The following is a 22,014-nucleotide window of genomic DNA, read 5'->3' on the forward strand; positions in this document are numbered from 1 at the left end:
TAGAATTATTCTCGTTATAAAAAAATAGTTCATTACTACGGCACCAAACTAGTTGATCTGGTATTTAAGTTTGAATAAAATTGTATAGTAACGAGGCACAGCATAGCGATGAATTTTAACATTTAATAGTTATAAATAATCTGTATAAGGGCAACAGATAACAAAGCGTTAAGAGTATAGACAACTTTTGTTTTGTTTTAAAATCCTATTTTGAAAAGGCAAAATGTCGCTGTTCGTGGTTGTCAAGCTATTTTCTCATCGCAATGTGCCGTTCTGGCGCATAGTATGTATGAAACTGTACGGATTGGCGTGTGCGTTGTATTTTATTTTAGACAAGACTTGACGGCTATTTAAAAAAGTCAATGGCTCTTTGTTGGATAGTTGTATATTAGAGATTCGGTTTTTTGTAAACATCAGGAACAAAACAACGCGAAATACAAATGTAGCGGAGGCAAAATCACTAAATCAACGCGTGATAAACGGTAAATGATCATTACGCAGGGTTTAAAGTTTTTTTACTTTCTTTAGACTAAGTTATGGAGGAAAAAGTGGAGAGTGAGAACAGTTATAGTGGTGATAGTAGTAGTAGCTCTTCCGATAGCTCTAGTGGAAGTTCAGAATGTGAGGAGGAACTCACTGAGCCAGTTACTATTCTCGGGCACACCTTGGAACTTCCACAGGATCTCTGCGAAGATTATTCAATATTTAAAGAATTCTTTTCTATGAAGACTTGGGACAGTTTGGAAGATAAACATAAAGAGTACCTTAAGGAATTCCTGCCAACATTTCCTGAAAATGATGATGAAGAGAAAGACATAACAATTCAAAAGTTTTTTAATTTTGAACCATTCCATTTCAAATCTCCATTAAATAACTTTTTTAGTAATTTGAGACAAGGAAACTATAGACCAGATATAGCAAGAATGAGGAAATTTTTACTAAAAGCGAGAAAGAAACAACAAAAACACAAGGTGAACTAAATTTTTATCTATATTGCAATTAAAATTCATTTGTAACCACTATTGACATATTAATGTTATAGGAATATGTATTGAGTAGTTTTAAATATTTTACAGACTAAGTCATATTATGCAAAAATGTTACCAGAAGTTTTAATATCACGTGAGAGATTGTTAGCTGTGGCAAAAGCTGGACCTCCAGGACCTATACCATTTCTTCCAGCGTTACATCCAAAACCTTCCCCAAGAAATAATTACAAGCCATTATATGTAAGAGTGAGACAGAGATACTTTGAAGAATTGGCAGCTATATGGAGTGAGGTGGGAGGAGAAGAATCTGAGGATGAAAACTATCCTGAAGGTCCACCAGAAAATTCTTTCAAGAAAAGAAAAACTATGCACTCTGCACAGGTAAATTTTCCAAAAATATTGTTCTGTTAAGGTGATAATATATATATAGAGTGGTTATTTACGGGAATCCAAATTTACAATGGAAAGACCTTTTCCTAAGAGCAAAAATAATTGTACTTACATTTACATATTATCTAATTTTCAAAAACTATGAATGTTAAATGCTTAATGTTCAATGCTTTTATTGAGATAGTTTTCATGCTTAATCAAATATATTTTTCCTTATTCAAATATTGTTACATGGAGTTTACACTGTTTGTTAATTATATCAAGCGAAATATTAAAGTCTAAAAGTCATAAATTCAAGACATGACATTAAAACTTGAAAAATGATTGATGACAAACAAGGGGTAAAAAATGGCTTTTAATTATTTCCAGGGCATAGAAACAAATGTGTCAGGCACATTAGGAATTACAGACCCATCACATCCATCATCCTTAGATTGTTTAAAAAATGTTCTAGCAACTCATAGAGCAAGAAGACAATATCGAGAGGTATATATATTTTTTCTCCACTTTATATCCTGAATATAGCAAAGCAAGCACTTTCCTACCAATTTTCTAGGTGTTGAGTAAGTTGTTACCAGAGAGAGGATCAAAGCAACACTCTTATCTTTATTGATACAAATGATATGGATTATTACTCTATATATGCCTTCATACCAGTCAGATGCTGTGCCATTGCACCACTAAACTTTATTTTGTATTATTTTAAATACATTTAAATATGAATTTTCTTTCAAGTAAGATTTTAATCATGACTGATTTTTTTGTTTTATTTTCTACAAAGAAATAACTTTAGTTTCTTATTTTTTTATCTTGTCAATATTGGTTGTAATTTCAGAATCATCCAGAGCTAAACACAGCAGGCATAACTTTGGATGACATCAAACAGAGAGTATCCATTATGAATGGTGCTAAAAAACTTATGTTTGGTAGTCAAAAGAATGAAATACCTGTACAAAAGGTAAAGAAAGGTAAAAAAGATACATATCAAAAGCCTAAACAAGATAAGGCACCTGTGAAAAAAATAAAAGAGGAGGAAAGTGTAGAAAACAAACCTTTACTGCCTAATATTAAAATTAAATGTGAAAGGGAAGAATCTGACTCTGAGAGCTCCACTTTCTTGGACCCTGTTACAAGTCCAAAACAAACAAATAAAAAATTATTAGAACCTGTTGAAATTAAACAAGAAATATCTGACACAAGGTATATTTTTACTAGCTAGACACTTTTTACAAATACAATTTATTTTTCCACATATTGGTGGATAGATAAGTAGGTAGACAACTTGGTGTCAAGCAGTGCATGAAATTGAAAACAATGAAAACAATTATTTCCCCAGGTGGAAATGAAACCCACAATTATTGCGACTAGTTTTTACCTAATATTTGAGATATTGTTTTTTCACTGACTAAACATCATGTTTTGTGTTTAGACCCACGAACCCACAATTGTTGTGTCACAACCACCTTATATATTTTTTATTATTTAAATACGATATATTTTTATTTTTTTTTACCTATATTTATTCTATATTGTTCATATTTCAGTGTTAATTGTCATGAGAATGATATTGAACAGTCAATAAAGCAAGAGCCTCATGATTCTTCTGTATCATCTTTACAAAATTCTAGGATAAGTCAACCAGTACCTATTAAACTGGAAGACTTAGATGGAATTGGTTAGTATAATTGCAGTTTTTTCTACCTCGTATGCCTGCTACACACGAAGTTCCCACTTGAAGTAACGAAATATGAAAAAAATATGAGAAAATAGCTAAACCAGGCCTAGTATCGCAAATGCGTCATCATTTTCCATTGTGGGCGACGTGTTTCCTGCATCAGCTTCTGTGGAGAACTGACGATGAACTATGAACGTTTGATTTATCTGCATAAGTTGAAATTGTTTAGAAACATTGTTACGCGTCTACGTGTGTAGCGGTCATTAGTGATCACTCACACAAATGCAAAAACTCTGCTGAAGCTTCGCGAACTGCATAATGTTTAACCTATCCCCCCCCCCTCAAAAATAACAAATCATCGTATTATATTATCGTTTTGTACGGGGTTTCAATTTTTCCTGACTCGTAAGTCGACCCGCCACCCCGCTAAAGAGGCCCAATAAGATGGTTAGGTTAGTTACCTCGGCCTACTGGGTTCGTAAACCCATGTAAACCGAGCCGGCATGAAGCGAATTTTGTTTTATGGCATTTTTTGTATATAAAATAAAGAGAACATTTCGTTAGCGTGAACTAAAGTACATGTCGCGCCATCTAGTATTGAATTCATATGTAAAATACTTCAATCGATTGTATAATTAATTGTTATACAGGGTGAGTCATATTGAACTTTCCGATTTCAATAAGGTGTGTATTAAAAACAAAGCGACATGCAGTAAAAATTATTTTATTGTTTGAAAGCACATAAGATGCAGTTTTAATTTAGTTGGTTTTAAAAATGATATCCTGTAAATGTCTACCTCCATTGACCACACACTGCTGAAGCCTTTCCCGGAAGTTGTCCATTACTCGTCGAGTCATATTCAGCGGAATAGCATTGATTTCTTCCGTGATTGCAGCCTTCAGTTCATCGATGGTTCGGGGACGATGCGTGTACACCTTTTCCTTCAGGTAACCCCAGAGAAAGAAATCGCAGGGGGTTAAATCAGGTGATCTCGGCGGCCACCCAACGTCACCTCGCAAAGAAATGAGATGACCGGGAAACATTTGTCGCAGGATTTCCATTGAACGCCTGGATGTATGGGCTGTAGCACCATCTTGTTGGAACCAGATGTTATCGTTGTCATGATTCTGCGTTAATTCCTCCAATTTCGGTTTCAGAAAAGTTTCAAGCATGTCGCAATACCGAGCAGAGGTAACTGTGACGACTTGACCATCTTCTTCAAAAAAATAGGGACCCCACACACCAAACTCTGCAATAGCGCACCACACTGTCACTCGAGGGCTGTGAAGTGGTCGTTCGTGTAGGTTTCGTGGGTTATTCTCAGCCCAGTATCGAAAATTCTGTTTGTTGACAGTTCCGGCGAGGTGAAAATGTGCCTCATCACTGAAGATCAAAACAGCAGTGCGGGGGATCTGCTGAATGTCGCGGCATAAATTTGTTCGTGTGTCTAAGTCTCTAACTGTTAATTCTTGCACTACCTGAATCTTGTATGGGTGAAATTTAAGGTCTCTATGCAGTATTCTGCGGACACTACTGAAAGATAATCCTAGTGAAGCGGCATGTTTCCGAACAGAACGCCGAGGGGATTGTTGAATTGAAGCCCGCACTCTATCCACGTTTTCCGCTGACGTTGACGTCCTAATTCGGCCTTGTGGTCTTGTTTTTAATGCTGATGATGTTGCTCTAAAATTTGATACTCAATTTCTGATTGTTGGTCCAGTGGGAATGGGATCACGTCGACCAGTAGCAAAATGTAAACGGAACGCACGCTGTGTTGTGATCATGGAGCCGCCATTTTTAATAAACTCTTCAACTACGAACGCACGATGTTGTCCCGACCAAGCCATTGCTCACACTAAAACTGCATGTCATGGCGCGTCTAATGACACCATCCCCACCCTTCTACTCCTTCCCTTCTTCGTGCAACGTCCTTCCAAAACCGGAAAGTTCAATATGACTCACCCTGTATAATTGGGTTGGGATGATAGTTGATAATTATTATTAATATAGATTCTTTTTAAATATTGCCTTACCACAAATATTTGTAGAACTCATTATACACACTTGCAACACATTTGAATTAAAAACAATATATTTTCGTCTTCGTCAAATTTACAATTTCGCTATCGAATTAGACTGATGAAAATATTGAAATATTTGATCTAAATTGCTTAGAAAGGAGAATTGAACTTGAAACAATAAGTAGAGTTACACGATTCACGAATTATACCGTGGCATAATATCATGACGTATAAATATGCTTTTCACAACAAATTCTCTAAGTCAATAGCCGAATTAGATTAGAAACCATACACTAGTCTAGTACCATCACATAAATTCCAGATATGATGGCATTACCCGTAGAGTTGGCGAACGATTCTGGAGAAGTTTCAGCTTTACCGGTGGACACGTCGAACGAGAGCGAAGAGAATCTTCTAGAGTCCGACGAAGCTTTAACAGAGACTACTCATGCAAACTTCTTGTCTCTTGTAAGGGCGTTATTCCCTGCAAGGGCGGCCCATAGAGCTTCAAAGCAGCAATTGCAGTCGAGATGTGCAGCTGTCATGAGATCTCCTATAGCGCCACTTAATACGTGGTACAATTGTAAGTGAAATTTTATTTATTTTAATACTTATGTATGTATTCTTTATTCGTCATCATTCAATAAAGAATTTAGAAAATTCTTTATTTAATGATGACCATTACGCATTGAGAAAACTTCTGACTATAAAAGCATGGCGCGAAGGTTGTAGGTTCAGGTAATTAAATATTTTCATTTCCTCGCTCCAGTAAGACATAGTGCGATGGTGACTTCTATTATTCAATAGGGAATGGGTTCGGCGGAATTCTGGCAGAAGTGTAGAATGGAATGTTTTGACGCTAGGATTTCACTGCATGCCCTTTTAAAACAATAAAATATTTTTCGGTTAATTATAGTATTCTATAATACTTATACTACATTATTTTTATTTTTAGTATCAGATGATTGGTGTTCAGAGTTGAATTCCGCATTGGATTTTTTGGCCGGGGAAAGAGGGCCACATCCAGATGATTTTGTTCCATATTTACAATATATGCCAGAAACACAGGTAAACTTTTTAAATATCTGTTTGATGTGTGTGTTCTTTTTTGATTTATTTAGTTTTTTTTTGTTTGAAAGTTGATTTAATGGAGTGTTGTTACCAACGATTCAAGAAAAGATTTTCAACCACTTAAAGAATATTAGCTTTTTTCTAGTAGTTTGTTCATTTTGTAGAGCTTTTTATGTCGGGAGTTTTTAATTATCAGATATTATATCTGTATTTATCATTGTATATTCATCATCAATTTTTGCTTATGTGTATATATGAAAGCACCACATTATGTCTAACAATATGTCTATGATATTGAAAAATAAAAGGATAGAATATTTTTATTGTTGACCTATATTATATATTAAAACTGTTTATTTTTCCTGTATATTAATGCTCCACGGATTTTTGTCGTCCCTGCCATTTTTTTTCTTTTTATCGATTTTTTAGTTAATGTTATAATTTTTTTCGTTTAAACTATTTTAAGATTGAATTGGACTTCATATAAAGTGATTAGATGAGAATTTATTATTTATTTTAAATGTCTGTAGTGGCAAACTTAGAATAGATAAATGATTACAGATGTACCAATGGATAGGTGCGGGTCGCGACTGCGACGCCATACTGGGACGGCTATGCGAGCGCTGGCTGCGCGCCGCGTCTCCGCCGCCGCCTCTCGCCGACCCTCCGCCGCCGAGGTACCTCCTGTACCTATACATACTTTATATATCATATTATATTTTTTCTTATTCAGCTTCACGCTCATAACAGGGTAGGCAGAGCGAACCTGGCAAGCTTAAAACACTTCCGTTTTCCACTTTGTCTAACGTTGTTTGGGCGTTATATAAAGAAATACACTACGTGGCAGATTAGCATCGTAGTTGTAGGTGTTAACGTTGTTGGTATCTATTCATAACTGCCTCATACATAATAATACAGTATGGATAATAAAAATAAGAATATAAAGTATTTTGTTCGACTAAATTGTTGTAAAGTAAGATTCCTATTAGTAAAGATGAAATTGTGTAATTAAGCGGGCGAAGTCACGATTATATTAATATGATATTTCATTAATGTTATCTTTTTATATGAATATGTTTGTGCAGACATCCAACATCGTGGGTGCTCAGACCGCCTACTGCAGCTGAAATAGCCGAGTTCCGCACTCAAGAGCGAAGGAGATTTGCATCCGCTTCTAAGCCTTTTACTTATGTACAGTATGGGTATGTAGATTATTAATAATTTTCAAAGTTTTTTTTTTATAATATTAGAGAAGAAGCAACTTGGCATTCTATGGAATTACCAAGTTTTTGTGAGGGAGGGAAGCTTAAATGGTTCCATTAAAATTGGATTAACGCTTATCGTCTAAGGAGTCTACTAGTGTGGCCTTTGAAGTATTACAGTATGAGTTTTGTGACGTGACAAGATAAATTTACTTTACTGCCTATCTTTACAACATGACCATTTTTAACATAATTTGCCAGATATCGCTCAGCAGTCGGTCCGGCGACGGGCCTGCGCTGTGTGCCGGCGGGTGGGGCAGGCGCGGGCGGCGGGGGTGCGGGCGCGGGGGCCGCGCTGCTGTGTCCGCAGCGGCCGCGCGCCGCCTCCTTCCTGCCGCTGCTGCGCGACGCGCTGGCGCGCCTGCCCAATGGGGAGGGATCCCGCAGGGACATTGTCATGTTGCTGAAGTAAGGACACCCTCGTGGCAGGGCAGTCTGTTGTAGGTTCGATTCACACTCGGAAGAATAATTTGTATTTTCATTTCATTGCACTCTGGTAGATAACGAATAACATTGTGATGCTAGTTTTTAACAACTATCTATGAAAATAGTTGGTCAAGACCTAACAAAAGGTAAGTAAGGCAAGCTACCACTTTCTTCCCTCCTACTGCAAGATGCGTTAGCGAGACTTCCAAATGAAGAGGGCTCGTAGCGAGATGTAGTCATATTGTCGAAGTAAAAAGGTTGTTATTTACTTGTTCTTTTTGTAAGTGAATTCAATTTCACATTATGCAGACTAGGTATTTTACAAAATAATAACCCTTTTCCGCTTTCCATGTACATTTTTATACTCTTCTTTTTCTTCTTAATGTGTAATTGTGCACAATAAAGTGTAAATAAATAAATAAATATTTAGTGCTGAACACTTTCACGATATATTACTTACATACATTTATTTTCTTTTTTTTTCAGAATGTCACAATTCATAATCCCATGCAGTGAAACTGTCTTATCAAATGCTGTTGCATGTGCTTTAGAGCGTTTACTAACAGTGAAGAGGGATCCTATCGTAAGATTTGACCAAAGAACTGCCTTGTGGACATATTTACATAGACATAAGTAAGTCATTGTTTCGTTTTAATGTCTGTAATTTATTAGAATTTTCATTTTTTTAATTAAAACTAAGAAAATGAGCAAATTACCAATTAAATATAATTTAAAAAATATATTGTTATGCAAATTATTAACAATATTTTTTTTAAATTATATTTAATTGTTAATTTGTTCATTTACTTGGCCTTAATTGGATAAATGAAAATTCTAATAAACTTAAACATGTTTCTTTAATTGACTCATGTATAATTTAGTTTAGGTGTAAATGAATTCCAAAATAGTTTAAAATAGTACAATATCAATATTGATGAATAAATAGACTATTTTAATTTTCAGAAGCGAAGACGATTTTATTAAGACTAACGCACGAAGTCGAAATAAAGCAAGTGTACCTTCACTTCCAGTTCATTCACCTCAAACACAGGTAGTTTTAATCTTTGATCTATAGAATGCATTATTTAATTTAAATGTACTTAATATCTTAAGTAATTTAAGGCCGTAGTGGCGGCCCACCATCTCGATTGAAAATTTGGGGGTCGTGAGTATGATTCCTATGCAGGGAAATAAATTATTTTCATTCCTTTGCTATGGGAACAAGACAAACAGCTGCAGTCAGTTTTGCCACTAATTACTCATACTCAATATATCTTAAATGATGAATTTTCATATTGCGTTAGATATCATCTTCAAATAAAAAGAATATGTTATGTTGAATAATATCCGAACATTTATATTTGGATATTTTAGTTTACATGAAAAAAATAGATACTACTGTATTTGCTATGGTCGTCTATATACTAAGAAGTATTATTGTATACTTTCAGATGGACATAGATATATCAAACACAGAAGACATACCAGATAACGGATCCGACAGCGACGTAGACGTCGACGACACCGGCCCCACTATGCCCCACTTATCCTCCGCCCAATTACTGATGCAAGCAAATAAACAAGCCAAACCTAAAACCAAATTAGTGGTACCCAAACCAAAACCAGTTAATTCAAAATTACCTTCGCTAGTACAGACGAAACCACAACAAAAATGTCCGTCGAAAACTTTGCCCAAGCAAGTTCAAAAGCAAAGTTTGTTAACTACGAAATCGATGCCGTCGTTAACTAAAACCGTTCCAAAGCAAACTGTACAGTCGAAGCAGGTATTTTTATTTTATTTGTACTTTAACATAACATAAAAACTGTTTATTCCACACCAGAAAAATTACATATTCTACAAATGGATTCGTACAAAAAAATATGTGCCTTATCACTTTATTTTACATCATAAAATTTATAATATGAAAGACCGGTCTAGTGCGAGTTGAACTCGCTCACTGAGAGTTCCGTACCAATTTCAGAATTGTAGTTGAAGGGGAAATACAAGTAATAAAAGTTATTAAAAAGAAACAAAACTTGCTTTTTGCTTGCGGGGGGGTGTATTGCGCTCATTTTGTATGAAGTGAACTACAAATATAAATAACAATTGTCGAAATGTACAAGTATAGATCTAATTATTATTTTTAATCCCCCGACGAAAAGACATTGTTGCTATAAGTTTGACCTATCTGTGTATATGTATCAAGATCTGTGGCATCATAGCTCCCAACCGGATGAACCGATTTTGATTAATTTATTGTTTGTTTGAAAGATGATTCAATCAAGAGTGTTTTTAGTTGTGATTTAAAAATATATGTTCAGCTGTTAGAAGTTAATCATGCCCTTTTCTAGTTATTCTTTACTTTTTAGAGTATTTAGTATCAGAGGTTTATATTAACAATTATTCTTCCCAGTAGTTTCTGTTGATTGTCAGTATAAAAGGTCTAAAGATTTTCTGTATATATAAATATAATACTTATATTGCCATATTCCCAGCAGGTAGTGAAACAAGGAGTTCAATCACCAAAGCAAATACAAGCCAAACAGAGCATTGTAGTGCAAACAGTGAAGCCAAGTGTACCACCATTGACTAAACAGAACAGTGATTCCATATTGCAAATATCGTCGAGTCTACCGTCAATAGTAGTGCCGCAACGGTCGCCGGTTGTGAAGCAAAAGTTGAAAGTAGATACGAATCAAGGAAAGGTAATAGTAATTTGATAGTTGTTTTAGATTCACTCTTTCTCAATTATTCGGTAGGCAGTGGGATCCTTATGTTAAGGCACTCCGTTCCCAATGTACTATAATAGTTGAGTGAATGCTACACTTTGTTTTATTACCACAACGAATAAACAAAAATAACGGGAACACTCAAGTTGGATTTGACCTCACAGCCGTCGTGCTTACAGTCAGACGCTGTGCTCCTACGCCATAGTGGCCTGTTTGCTGTTATATAGTATAATAGTTGTTTATTATCATTACATGCTATATGAGAATACTATTTCGTTTTCTATAAATATAAATATTTAGCTGCTATATTATATATTCAGCCTACCATTCAGAGACTACAAAAATCACACTTATTTTGGAAAATTTTCTCGATTCGATATTACAGTCTTCATAAAAAAAAGACTTACAATAAATAAATTTTTTTTAACTTTTATTGATAGAACTGCTATGAAAAATCAGTTACAATTTATCATTTTTCAATTTCGAGAGAACTAGACGTCATGTTACTCTGATGTCACGTCAGTTGGTCTTGTAAGCAAATGCACTAATACTCGTATATCATATCATGGAGGCTGCTGTTTTGAATATTTAAATTTGACATTAAAAAAAATGATATGAATTTAAAAGATAATTTTGTTATGAACTATAAACCTTTTTCTGGTCACTTATTATCTATCTAAGCTATTAATATGATGATCAAAAACAATAATCTATTACTTCACATATTTAAAATATATGATATGTATTTCATGGCACTTTCTTTTTAAAAGACATTTATACATTCAGGTGACATTGAACATGTCCACGCCACCGACTCCAACGCTATCAACTGCTGGACCGCCCAATGCTGTAGTTTCTCATCATCAAAATGTAAATAACTCAGCCAAGGTAAGTATTTTCTTTCACGCTCTTCATATTGTATCCTCGATGTAGGCAGGGTAGGCAGTGAGAACATAGTGTTGAGACACTCTTCCTGGCCCAACTTGATGGTTGTGGGTAGTATTCTTCTCGCTCTGGAAACAAGACAAAGCGCGGTGAGCAAGAAATGAGGAATGAAGCATCCTAATACTAAGTTACCTCTGCCTGCTATACATCGTTAAACTAAAAATAATAGATGACTTTAAATCGTACTTTAATTATTATACTAAAGTTAATGTATAAATATATTATTTTATATTTATAGATGACTCAAGTAACGAGATCGCTGTTAATAAGGCCGCCCACTGTCCAGACTGTATCTTCATCTGGAAATGTTACCACTAATACTCCTACTAGTCAGGTTAGTATTATCAGCATTACTGCGCGTGATAGTGGTATATGTGGGAAGTATGGATGTGGAAAGGCGAATTGCTACCGGTAACAGGTCGCATGACACATAGAATGAATGAGTGATGAAAGAATGGCAATAAATATTTATGATGGATAAGTGGACTCCTCGATGGACCTTCGACACGTAAAAAGCATGAGGACCAGAGTGCATTTATGTGCGCTGCATCGATGCGCCACGATGTCCTGGATTTCTATAATAAAATATGTATATAGTTTTCTATAACCAATGTTTTGAATTCAGTTGACACCAAACTCGAGACGAGGAGTGGTACGTGTTTTAAGTCCGGCAACGCCATCATCCGGAAAGTCTCTTATATCGCCTAGGGCACTTATGCAGCAAAGTAAGTGTGACTTTTAACATTTTAATCGACACTAAACATGAATAATATTTTTAGAAAATAAATATGTATTTCATAAATAACTTTATCTTATGTGTTGTGTGATGCTAACAAGACAAATAAGTTGTAACAAGCCTTGGTCGGCTTCCAACAGGCATGTATTACAATTACGCTACCTTCTAACTTTTATAGATTTTTAGTAGTATTATAAGTGCGCGTGTACTAGTACTGGGATATTCTAAGTGCCTAGTGCACTATTGTAGTACTGAAGTCTGGGTGTGTGTGCATTGGTGTTGTAAGTCTCTAAAGCGCCCACTACACTACTTGTGGGTGCGGGTGCGGGTAGTGTGGACACAGTTTGGCTTGTGGGCAACCCACAGTGATGTGGGCAACCCACAGGGTCTCCTCGTATAACTTTAGTTCACTTCGGGCGACTTCCAACCAACTTCTATCTTCAGGAGTGGGCGGTCTGAGTGCGTGTACCCGAAGACTGGAGTACTCCGAGTGCGTGCGTACACGTATTTTAGAACTCTAATCTACTAAGTATATAAAATATATCATTATGTATTAAAACAAGTGAAGTATGACTGAAAATGATATTGACGCCCGCAAAGCTTCCGTAAACGACGGGTTCAATCGTGCGAAATGGAAGGAAAAGCATATGATTATTTAACAGACTGTATATTAATTGCAGTATAGGAGATGTATTAAGATGAACAAATGATTAAGTAACTTTATTTTTTTAAGGTACTCCCACGACCAAAAAACGACCGTCCATACCTGGAACAACATCGATTACGACGATAGCACAGGTATTTTTTTTGTTATCTTCTATTAACAGGTCATATTTAATTAAAATTATTGAACAAGTAGAAGTTATTTTATTGAACAACAAGGAGTATAAATTATAGTTTTTAAGGAATGAAATTGATAACAAAATATATGATAGTTATGATGAACCAGATAAATTATTTAAAAAAAAATAAAGTCTAAAATATGCTCTATTTAACTTGCTGTTTAACTTAACCTCTACTCTGTTTAACTTAAGAAATGCATTATAGACAAATATAACTAAGAATATTACGCTATTATTTTTAAAACTATATTTCAGGAAATTTAATACCTGAATTTCTATGCCTATGGCTGGTAAAATTAAAGCTAAAGCTAAAGGTGGGAGATGAATATTAAATGTACATTTTTTAATGAATACTTTCAATTATAATAATGAATAAATGACATGACCGCATCAATTGTATTTTAGAGTACGCTAAGTACCACGAACGTGGTCGCCAGCACGCCAGCGGCAGTGGCGGCGGTGGGGACGGCGCCCACGCGCACTGTGCAGCTGGCGGGCGGCCGCACGGTGCAGCTGGCCACCAACCAGACCGTGCACCTACCCTCTGGCCAGGCCGTGCAGCTCTCGTCGGGCCACACGCTGCAGCTGTCCGCGCTGCAGCTGCCCGCGCACAGCGTGCGCCTGCCCAGCGGACAGACCGTGCAGCTGGCCTCCCCGCAAGTCAGAGTGTCCTCGGCGCAAGTCAAGAACCCCAGCCCCAGAATGCAGACGTCCTCCACGACCATAAAACCGATCAATCAAGTGCAAATACCAGTATCGACGGTGCAGTTGGCGGGACAGACGGTCCAAATCGGAGGTCAAACGGTTCAATTAGCCGGACAAAGCGTGCAGTTGACCGGTCACACTGTAAAGTTACCGAGCGGTCAGAGTGTACAAGTGGCGAGTCAAAGTGTTCTACCTTCCCAAAGTGTTCAATTACCAAGTGGCCAAACGGTACAATTAGCGGGTGGTAACATGCCAGTGCAGTTAGGTCAAAATGTGCAACTCAGTGGTCAGTCGGTGCAAATGAGTGGTCAAAGTGTGCAATTAGGCTCCCAGACTGTGCAAATTGGCGGTCAAACTGTTCAATTGGCGGGAGGACAAACGGTAACGTTACCGAGTGGTCAGACATTACAGTTGTCCAGTGGTCAGACTTTACAGCTAACCAGTGGTCAGACGTTGCAGCTGGCGAATCAAACACCGAAGTCTATAGCACAAGTAGTTAGAACTCAATCTACTGTAGATAAACCATCACAGCCGATTGTTGCTAAGTTGTTAACAAATGCACAGGTAACAATCAAATTATTTTTATAAGTTCACACTATTTCCCGCATATAGCAAAGGAGGTTGAGGAAACTTCTATATTAAATTCAATTTAATATTCCAGTTAACACAACAGTTTCCTTTGTCTTGTTACCGTAACCATAGTGGGAAAATGAAAATAATTCTTTCTTCTTTCACAAAGGTCTCATTTACAGTCAAGACGCTCAATGACAAACAATGGCCCTGACATGCCGAATTTGCATTTAATATATTAGTGAATATATTTGAATACAAAATAAATAACGTTTGAAAAACTTCATAATAAAAGTAAAAAAATTAATAAATTTTTATTTTCAGACACAAATGATATCCCTGGAGGGCGTGGTAGGCAATGCGGCGCGCGCGCGAGGTGTGCGGGTTCTGGCGCCGGCCTCGCGACTGTCCCGCCCTCTACTCCTGACTTCTGCCAAACCACTTCATAATATTATTTTACAGGTATTTGAGGGTACTGTTGATGTGAGGACGAATGATAACTTAGCTCTTAGACGGATGACGTTTATTAGATGACATGTGATGACGGACGAATTCAGAAGAAGTCTCTGTCTAGATGTATGAGTGTTGTGTGTCTGTACTCAGTGGCATTGTAGCTCCTAAACAGATGTTTCGGTTTTGTGTTAGTTTTTTCGTTTGAAAGGCGACTTAATCGAGTGTTGTTAGCCATGATTCAATATACAATATGTTCAGACGTTTAAAGATCGATCGGCTCTATTCTAGTTATTTGTTTACTTTTTATAGCTATTTGTACCGGGTATTTTTAATTATCAATTATTAATAGACTATATTTATTTTACAGCAGAGCGACGGTACTGCAATACGAATGACTTCAACTGGCGCAACTTCCACTTCACAAACTATAGTTTTAAGTAATTTAGGTATGAATTCATTGTTTTATTCTTGTTTTTAATGTATATATAGAAGGGACACATACATCTACATATTTTTTAAATAAATTTCTTATCATATGTGCATAATTTATGCATATAGTAAAAAAAATATTCGAGTAACTAGATAATCCACATCTAATTGTGCTGTTTATTTTTCACTAAGAAAAACTTAAATTAAAAAAAAATTAAATACCTTTAAAATTTATTACTTTAACTGGCACTGAAATCATTGATATTATAAACCCCTAGTTAGATTTAGAAGACTCCTTGTCAAAGGCTGAAAGTTTAAGTAATACATTTCTCTGAGTAGAAATCACACCCCCAACCATGACGATTACAATTATATGCTGCTCCACTCAGACACAGTTTAGCAAGTAAACATGGCATTTTATTATTAAATGTTTATTTCCACAGGGGCGCAATCAGTTACTACTTCTTCCACGACAGCACCTGTATTGAAACTTCAACAGGTGACTACATTCATATACTACTTAATTTTCATTTTTCTTATTTTAATTTCATTTTTATGATTTATACTTGTTTGTCTGTGCTAACAGTAAGTTTTATTTTGGACTTCACATACATTAAATAATTCACAAAAGACATAAATATTGAAGCAAAATAGTTATAATATTATAATTATCGCAGGTTAATCCAATCCATCAGGTTAAACTACCGCAGACTATTAAAATACAACAGGTGAATGCATGACTCATACATTTCGAGTGAATGTAGATTCGGTGATTTGTGCATGATGGTATGATAATATGGGGAGGTCTGACAGTATGGGAAACTAAATTTATAGGGAATATATATTTTTGAAAATGTATTAAAAATCTTAATATAACGGGACTCGGATCTACGCTTTTTGGACATTGTTGAAGCGGTCTAACTACTGAGGCATATAGATTCTGATCGTCGATACGTCGAAATTCTTATACAATTTCTTACAACTTATTTATGTCGTTCTAGTTTTGCGACGTTAAGATTTTTATACATTTTTTAAAATATTTTGATATCTAAATGTATATATTAGTGAAAAATAACATAAATAAAAAAAATATTTAAAATTGTATTCACGGATTATGCAACTTTATATTATTTATATATGTATGTTTTATAGTCTATTAATTGATAGACAACCAAGATAAGAATTGATAAAGATGAACTTATTTTTAATTTACATTTTCTAAAAGTAGCAACGGGAAACAAATGTAACACAAGGAATCCAAAATTATGCAATAATGTAATACTCAATTAATATAAATATTTGGCACTGTCAGATCTCAGCATGTATAGCTAACTATGAAAAAAGGTTGTGGGTTCAAAACTTACTAGTAGATCACTTACAAAATCTAACTTCACTCTTTTTACAATATATAAAACACTATATAATATCACACAAATAAATACTAAACATAGAAAATGTATGAATTTGACATTGCATAAAACTAATTTAAAAAATGCACTTTAATTTAATAATTTCTTTAGAGATTTGACACTAAAATATTTATTTTAAAGCAAGCCTTATAAAAACATTGTGTGAAACAACTAATTTTGGTTTGGTTATTAGAAGGTATGGTATGGTATGGTTTTAAAAATATTTTTCTTTAGACATAATTTGAATTCGAACCTGCACATCAAATTAATAAATTCATTTTTATTGTAAATGATTTTTAACTTTTTTTTTGTTTTGATAAAGTATAATTGATTTAAAAACATGAAAACATATTAAGAATACTTAATGATCTTTTAGATTAAGAATCTAGTATAACACTTTTTCATAATATTTTAAGAAAATTAACATAGCCTATGTCCTTTAATGTTTTAATTTGATAAATTTAAAATGTTAATGCATGATAGGAAATATCATATTTATATAGAGGCTAACTAAATACTTAATTTATCCTAACATTTATAATAAACAACTCAATAAATGGACATTTTCTTAGCATATGCAACATTGATATGCCACTAATATTTTCTCAAAAATAATATTCTTAGGCCATTCATAGATATTGTGACACGAATTTCCTGATTTCTTGAACTCCTCCTCTGTCGTTATCTGAGCTGAGATGATATGATGTGCTTAGCAATTTTACATCTAGAAACAATGAAATTCAAACAGCATTTCTAAATTGTGTTTGTATATTATATTTTAAAATGTGACGTCATACAATTAAGGCCTGTCACAGATTTTTTGATTATTGATCATTTGTCACAAAATATCATATCATCGACATCCCCCCCTACCCCCATCCTTCCCTTCTCAACATAATTTATGGATGGCCCCTAATTATAGATGTATGTTATAATTAACATTAAACTTACAGTCAACCTCCAGTCCGTCTGTGGCGACGTCGAGTGGTGTGCGAAGTGTAATAATGGACGGACAACAATTAAAACTAGTGGGCGGACGCCATGTCCTCGCCAGGCTGTTGAAACCGACGCACCCTCCGCCATAACATTGTTATTCTAGTTTTATTGTGTATAAACATATGTTTATTTTATTTTTTATATTGTTTGTGTATGGATATGGTAATGCAAGAGCAGTAATTGAGTTTATATTACGTGAAAGAGGCCATTTTGGAGTAATTGTTGTGGACTCGATCCTCTCTCCGGGGTTTTATTATTTCCGTTTCCATGCTCTGATGTGAGGTTTTGCGTTTGGCCACTTTTTCGTGATGCCTCGAAGTTTATATATAAACATTGTACTGCTCATTGCTTTTGCAATATTATAACAAATTATTAGAAAATAAATAAATTATGACATTTTTCAAAACATATTTTTTAATATATAAGTATGATATAACATTAAATTTCTTTGATTTGTATATTGTCTGGCAGCAAACGCGACATTTGTGGGTTTGATTATGATTTTATAGTAATTTCAAATTTCAATTCCTCGCTCTCGCAGGAAGACAAAGCCCGCCGATGAGCTCCGCCACTCAACACCAAACATATAATGCTTAGAAAATTGGGCGGTGCGTGGTGAACGGAGTGTCTTAACACTAGGTTCCTTTTGCCTACTGTGCTATATGCAGGAAACACCGTGAAGCTGCAATTTGTATACATTATACATGTTGTTATGCACTTTTAAGGTCGAACTCTAGAAATGCTGAACAGATTGATTATGTAACACAACTTCCTTAGTTTATAAATATAAATTGGATATCAGTATTTTTTTATTTTATAAGAAATAAGAAATACGTGTTAAATATCGTTTACACTAAATAATTAATTTATTTATGTTACAAGATTATGTTTCATTTATATTTAATATAAGTTAAATGTAATTATATAACTTGACCCTCTGGTCAATTGTAAAAATGTTTATAATTTGAGTTTCATGTGTTTTTATTACTAATACAAATCTCATGTGATGTGCAAAATTAAATATAAATTATTATTTGAACATAATTTTTTTTATTTAAATTCGCGAGGTTGACGAATAATTTATGGTTTAGATGATGTCAGCAGTGTTTATAATGTATTAGTATGCAAAATATAATGTCAAAAATATTGAGTTCCTTATTATTATTTATTATATTTAATACATATATGACTAGATGTCGCCCGCCTTAGATGTTAAAATATAAAATTCCGTTTTGGTTAGAATTTCGAGAAATTATATCTTAGTGCTCTTCTACTGTCTACACTCAACGAGGAACCATAATGCCAAATTTCAGCGTTCTGCGCCGTGTAGTTGCGTCTGTGTTTTTCTATCAGTCTGTACTAACGTACAGATAAATTTATGGTTATATACACAAAAGCTACAAAAAAATGTTTGAGCATTTTTTTTCAATTCACAATTAATATGTTCATTTCATTCATAAACTATTATTTAATGGGCTTTGTACGGAAGTTGTTTATATTATATTGTAAATTTGAAGAAAAAAACATTCGACATCACGATCTATATAGAAAATGTTATTCTATACATTTTATTGTACACATATATAATATATCTATACTTATTATGTGTAAACTATACAATTACAATATTTTTTAGTTACTATCCAATTACAAAAGTAATTTTAGTTTTTTTATTTGTACCAAGTTTTAGTTCTAAATGTTTCAGTTTCATTTCTTATTTTATAATATTTTTTATAAAATAAGAATTTTATAATTATTTTATAATAAATTATATTTTCACAAAAAAAATATGTAAAATAAATATACATATTGATATGGTGGTTTTAAAAAATCGACGGCAATATAATAAGGATAAAGGAATTACATAGTTAAGTATTTATGTTATATAATACACAATAACCACATAATTTCGTATGAAAGTTAGTTTTCATGTTTTTGGCGGTTTATATATATTACAAGTTAGTACTAACAATTTAATATTTTAGAAGCAATCAATATTTTTATTTATTGTAAATTTTATTTTGTAATTATTGTAAGTTAGATTAGTTGACATTTTATTAATAATTGGTTGCAATATCTGGGATTTTTACTATAAAATATAAGTCAATTCAGATAATTTACTTATTTTTATTTCATACCTTATATTGAAAAAGATTTATCAAATAAATGATTGTGGTTTTGATGTGATGTACAAATTTTGAATGATAATTTACTTAGAATAAATTTTACATAAATTATTTAGAAAAATAAAAAAAGATGATTTGTGAGAATGCCTGTATTTTTATAGCATCTACCGTATTTAGGAATTCATTTCGTTGTCCACTTTCTGCTTATTATTAAGACATTGCGTGTCGTATAATTAAACGCGGTAATTAGTCTTATCAGAATAAAAAGACCGGTCAAATGCGAGTTGGAATCGCATACCGAGGGATCCGGATCAAATTTAGGACGCGATCTTATAAGGCTTCCGAGGAGGATTCCTTTTGAGGAACCCTGACGATAAAAATATAAATACCAGTTGGTAATGGACTCACGAGAATTAAGGTTAAGCTCAAAGAATGGTCCACTGCGTCACGTTTAATAAGAATAAAAATAAATATTATCGTAGTAAACTTACAAGCCTCCAAGAATAGAACATTAATGTGTTTTTCATTGAAATAAAACGGATGTTAAACTAAGAAAAAAATATAAATATTCGTTCTTAACTTGTTTTTTAATTAGCATTAAAGAGCGAAAAAAAAGCAACATATAACAAAAATAACGTCTATTCGGTCGTCTGGACTTTTAAGTCCAGTTAAAAAACTTAATTAAAAATATTTAAATCCGACCGAATATTTATATTCGGTCGGATTTAAATATTTTTAATTAAGTTTTTTTTTATTAAAATATACTATGGATTATTTTAGTGAAAATTGTATAAAATCAGCTGCTAAGTTTGAATGATGATGTGCACTTTATTGGTGGGAAGTGAATTTATTAATTTTACTTTATTTATTATTGCTTTTACTAATAACGAATATACCTACTTTTTGTTTCTTGTTCGTAATTAAATCTTATTTTAATTTTTAATTCAATTAAATAGCAAGAGTTTTAATTTTTACATCTACGTACGAGTTATTATAAGTTTGGTGTTACGAAAATTCATAAATACAAGTTTTTTGTTACAAAGTTTATAATCACTCGTAAGCAATTTATACTTATATTTTTGTGTTGGACAAAGAAGTGGCACAGTGTGTGATTGTAAACGTGACAGTTATGAGTTCGATTCCTACTCGGAGTAATGGATTAATTGATATTTTCTTTTTTTTGCTCTGGTAACCACGAAAAAGCTCGTCGTTAAGTTCTTCCACCCAATACGACTCAACTGAATGTATTAACACTAGGTTTCCTATTATTTGCGGGATACAATATAAAGCTAAAAAAAACTTAACACAATGCAAATCGAGATAAAAATAAGACCGACTCTATGATGTAAACTCGGCCTTATAGAGAAGAGTGGCTACCATAAGTTTGTTTGCATATAACTTGGTCGCCAGTCCAGTGAAGTATTTACTTACATTACAAGTCATCAGCGCCCCGCCCGGCCGCGTGACAAATTTATTTGTTAAGCGCTAATTCGATACTCGCTGCCTTCTGGTTTTATTATTATTTCTATGAAAACCTGCTGTAAAGTGTTGTTGTCATAAATACTTACTATGGTGATGTGAAACCCATATAAATTTTGAAGGGTTTGAGGTTGCTTTGAAGATGTCCATATCGACTAGTTTCCTGTAAAGCGTAAATTAAATAGGTAGGAGATGGAAGTACCGGAAGCGGACCGACTAAGGGATTTTTTGGGGTACAGCTGGGTCACATGGATTTAAGGGCCCACCCCCATCTTCATTAAACTCACTAAATAATAAATAATATAATCAAATAATAAAAAAAATATGTATTGTCTTTAAATTTATGTTAGTATACTTAGTCGTTTTATATAAATCTTCATATATATAAGACGACTACTATTGATACACTAGATATTTATCCTATATTAACACAATCTATCGAATATGTAAAGCTCCATACGTAAAAGGATTATTTAATCTATTTATACATGGTAAATGAAGGACGGAGTGTACACTAGGTTCCTTCTGCCTACCTTGCTATGTGCGGGGTACAGCGTGATGTTGATTTTCTTTGCTTATTCATTGTTGATTGAAGTTTCAATATGGATATGGTTGTTGTCAAAATGGAATAGACGTTGGTTTCCGGAAGAGCTCTACAGGGTTCTTTTATGGAAAGGATAAGGCAAACGACCTCACGGGTGACCTGGTGGTGGTAGATCATTTTTGTTTCAGAAATAACAAAAAAAAAAAACAATTAAA

General features: G+C 33.9%; 1 protein-coding gene across 4 annotated transcripts; it reads left to right on the forward strand.

Moving 5' to 3' along the window:
- The first annotated feature begins 222 nt into the window (after window positions 1-222).
- LOC146530874 (uncharacterized) lies at window positions 223-19,766 on the forward strand. Of its 4 annotated transcripts, none has more exons than XM_085199449.1 (24): window positions 223-971; window positions 1,077-1,370; window positions 1,749-1,865; window positions 2,215-2,579; window positions 2,924-3,054; window positions 5,399-5,659; window positions 6,032-6,144; window positions 6,709-6,824; window positions 7,233-7,349; window positions 7,611-7,817; window positions 8,322-8,468; window positions 8,799-8,886; window positions 9,287-9,619; window positions 10,335-10,541; window positions 11,352-11,453; window positions 11,749-11,844; window positions 12,136-12,235; window positions 12,980-13,044; window positions 13,494-14,357; window positions 14,688-14,825; window positions 15,184-15,262; window positions 15,689-15,744; window positions 15,923-15,973; window positions 17,608-19,766. In XM_085199449.1, exons 1-24 carry the CDS (start codon window positions 537-539, stop codon window positions 17,737-17,739), a joined length of 4,614 nt encoding a protein of 1,537 aa, XP_085055575.1. In that variant the 5' UTR covers window positions 223-536; the 3' UTR covers window positions 17,740-19,766. The 4 variants fall into 4 exon arrangements, with proteins under 4 accessions (XP_085055575.1, XP_085055576.1, XP_085055577.1 ...); XM_085199450.1 differs by having other exon boundaries at window positions 5,420-5,659; window positions 10,332-10,541; XM_085199448.1 differs by having other exon boundaries at window positions 224-971; window positions 10,332-10,541.
- The last annotated feature ends 2,248 nt before the right edge of the window (window positions 19,767-22,014 follow it).

This window comes from Heliconius melpomene, chromosome 16, assembly GCF_056956725.1.
Source record: "Heliconius melpomene rosina isolate 202511_hmr_F chromosome 16, ASM5695672v1, whole genome shotgun sequence".
In the NCBI taxonomy this organism is placed as follows: Eukaryota; Metazoa; Arthropoda; class Insecta; order Lepidoptera; family Nymphalidae; genus Heliconius; species Heliconius melpomene.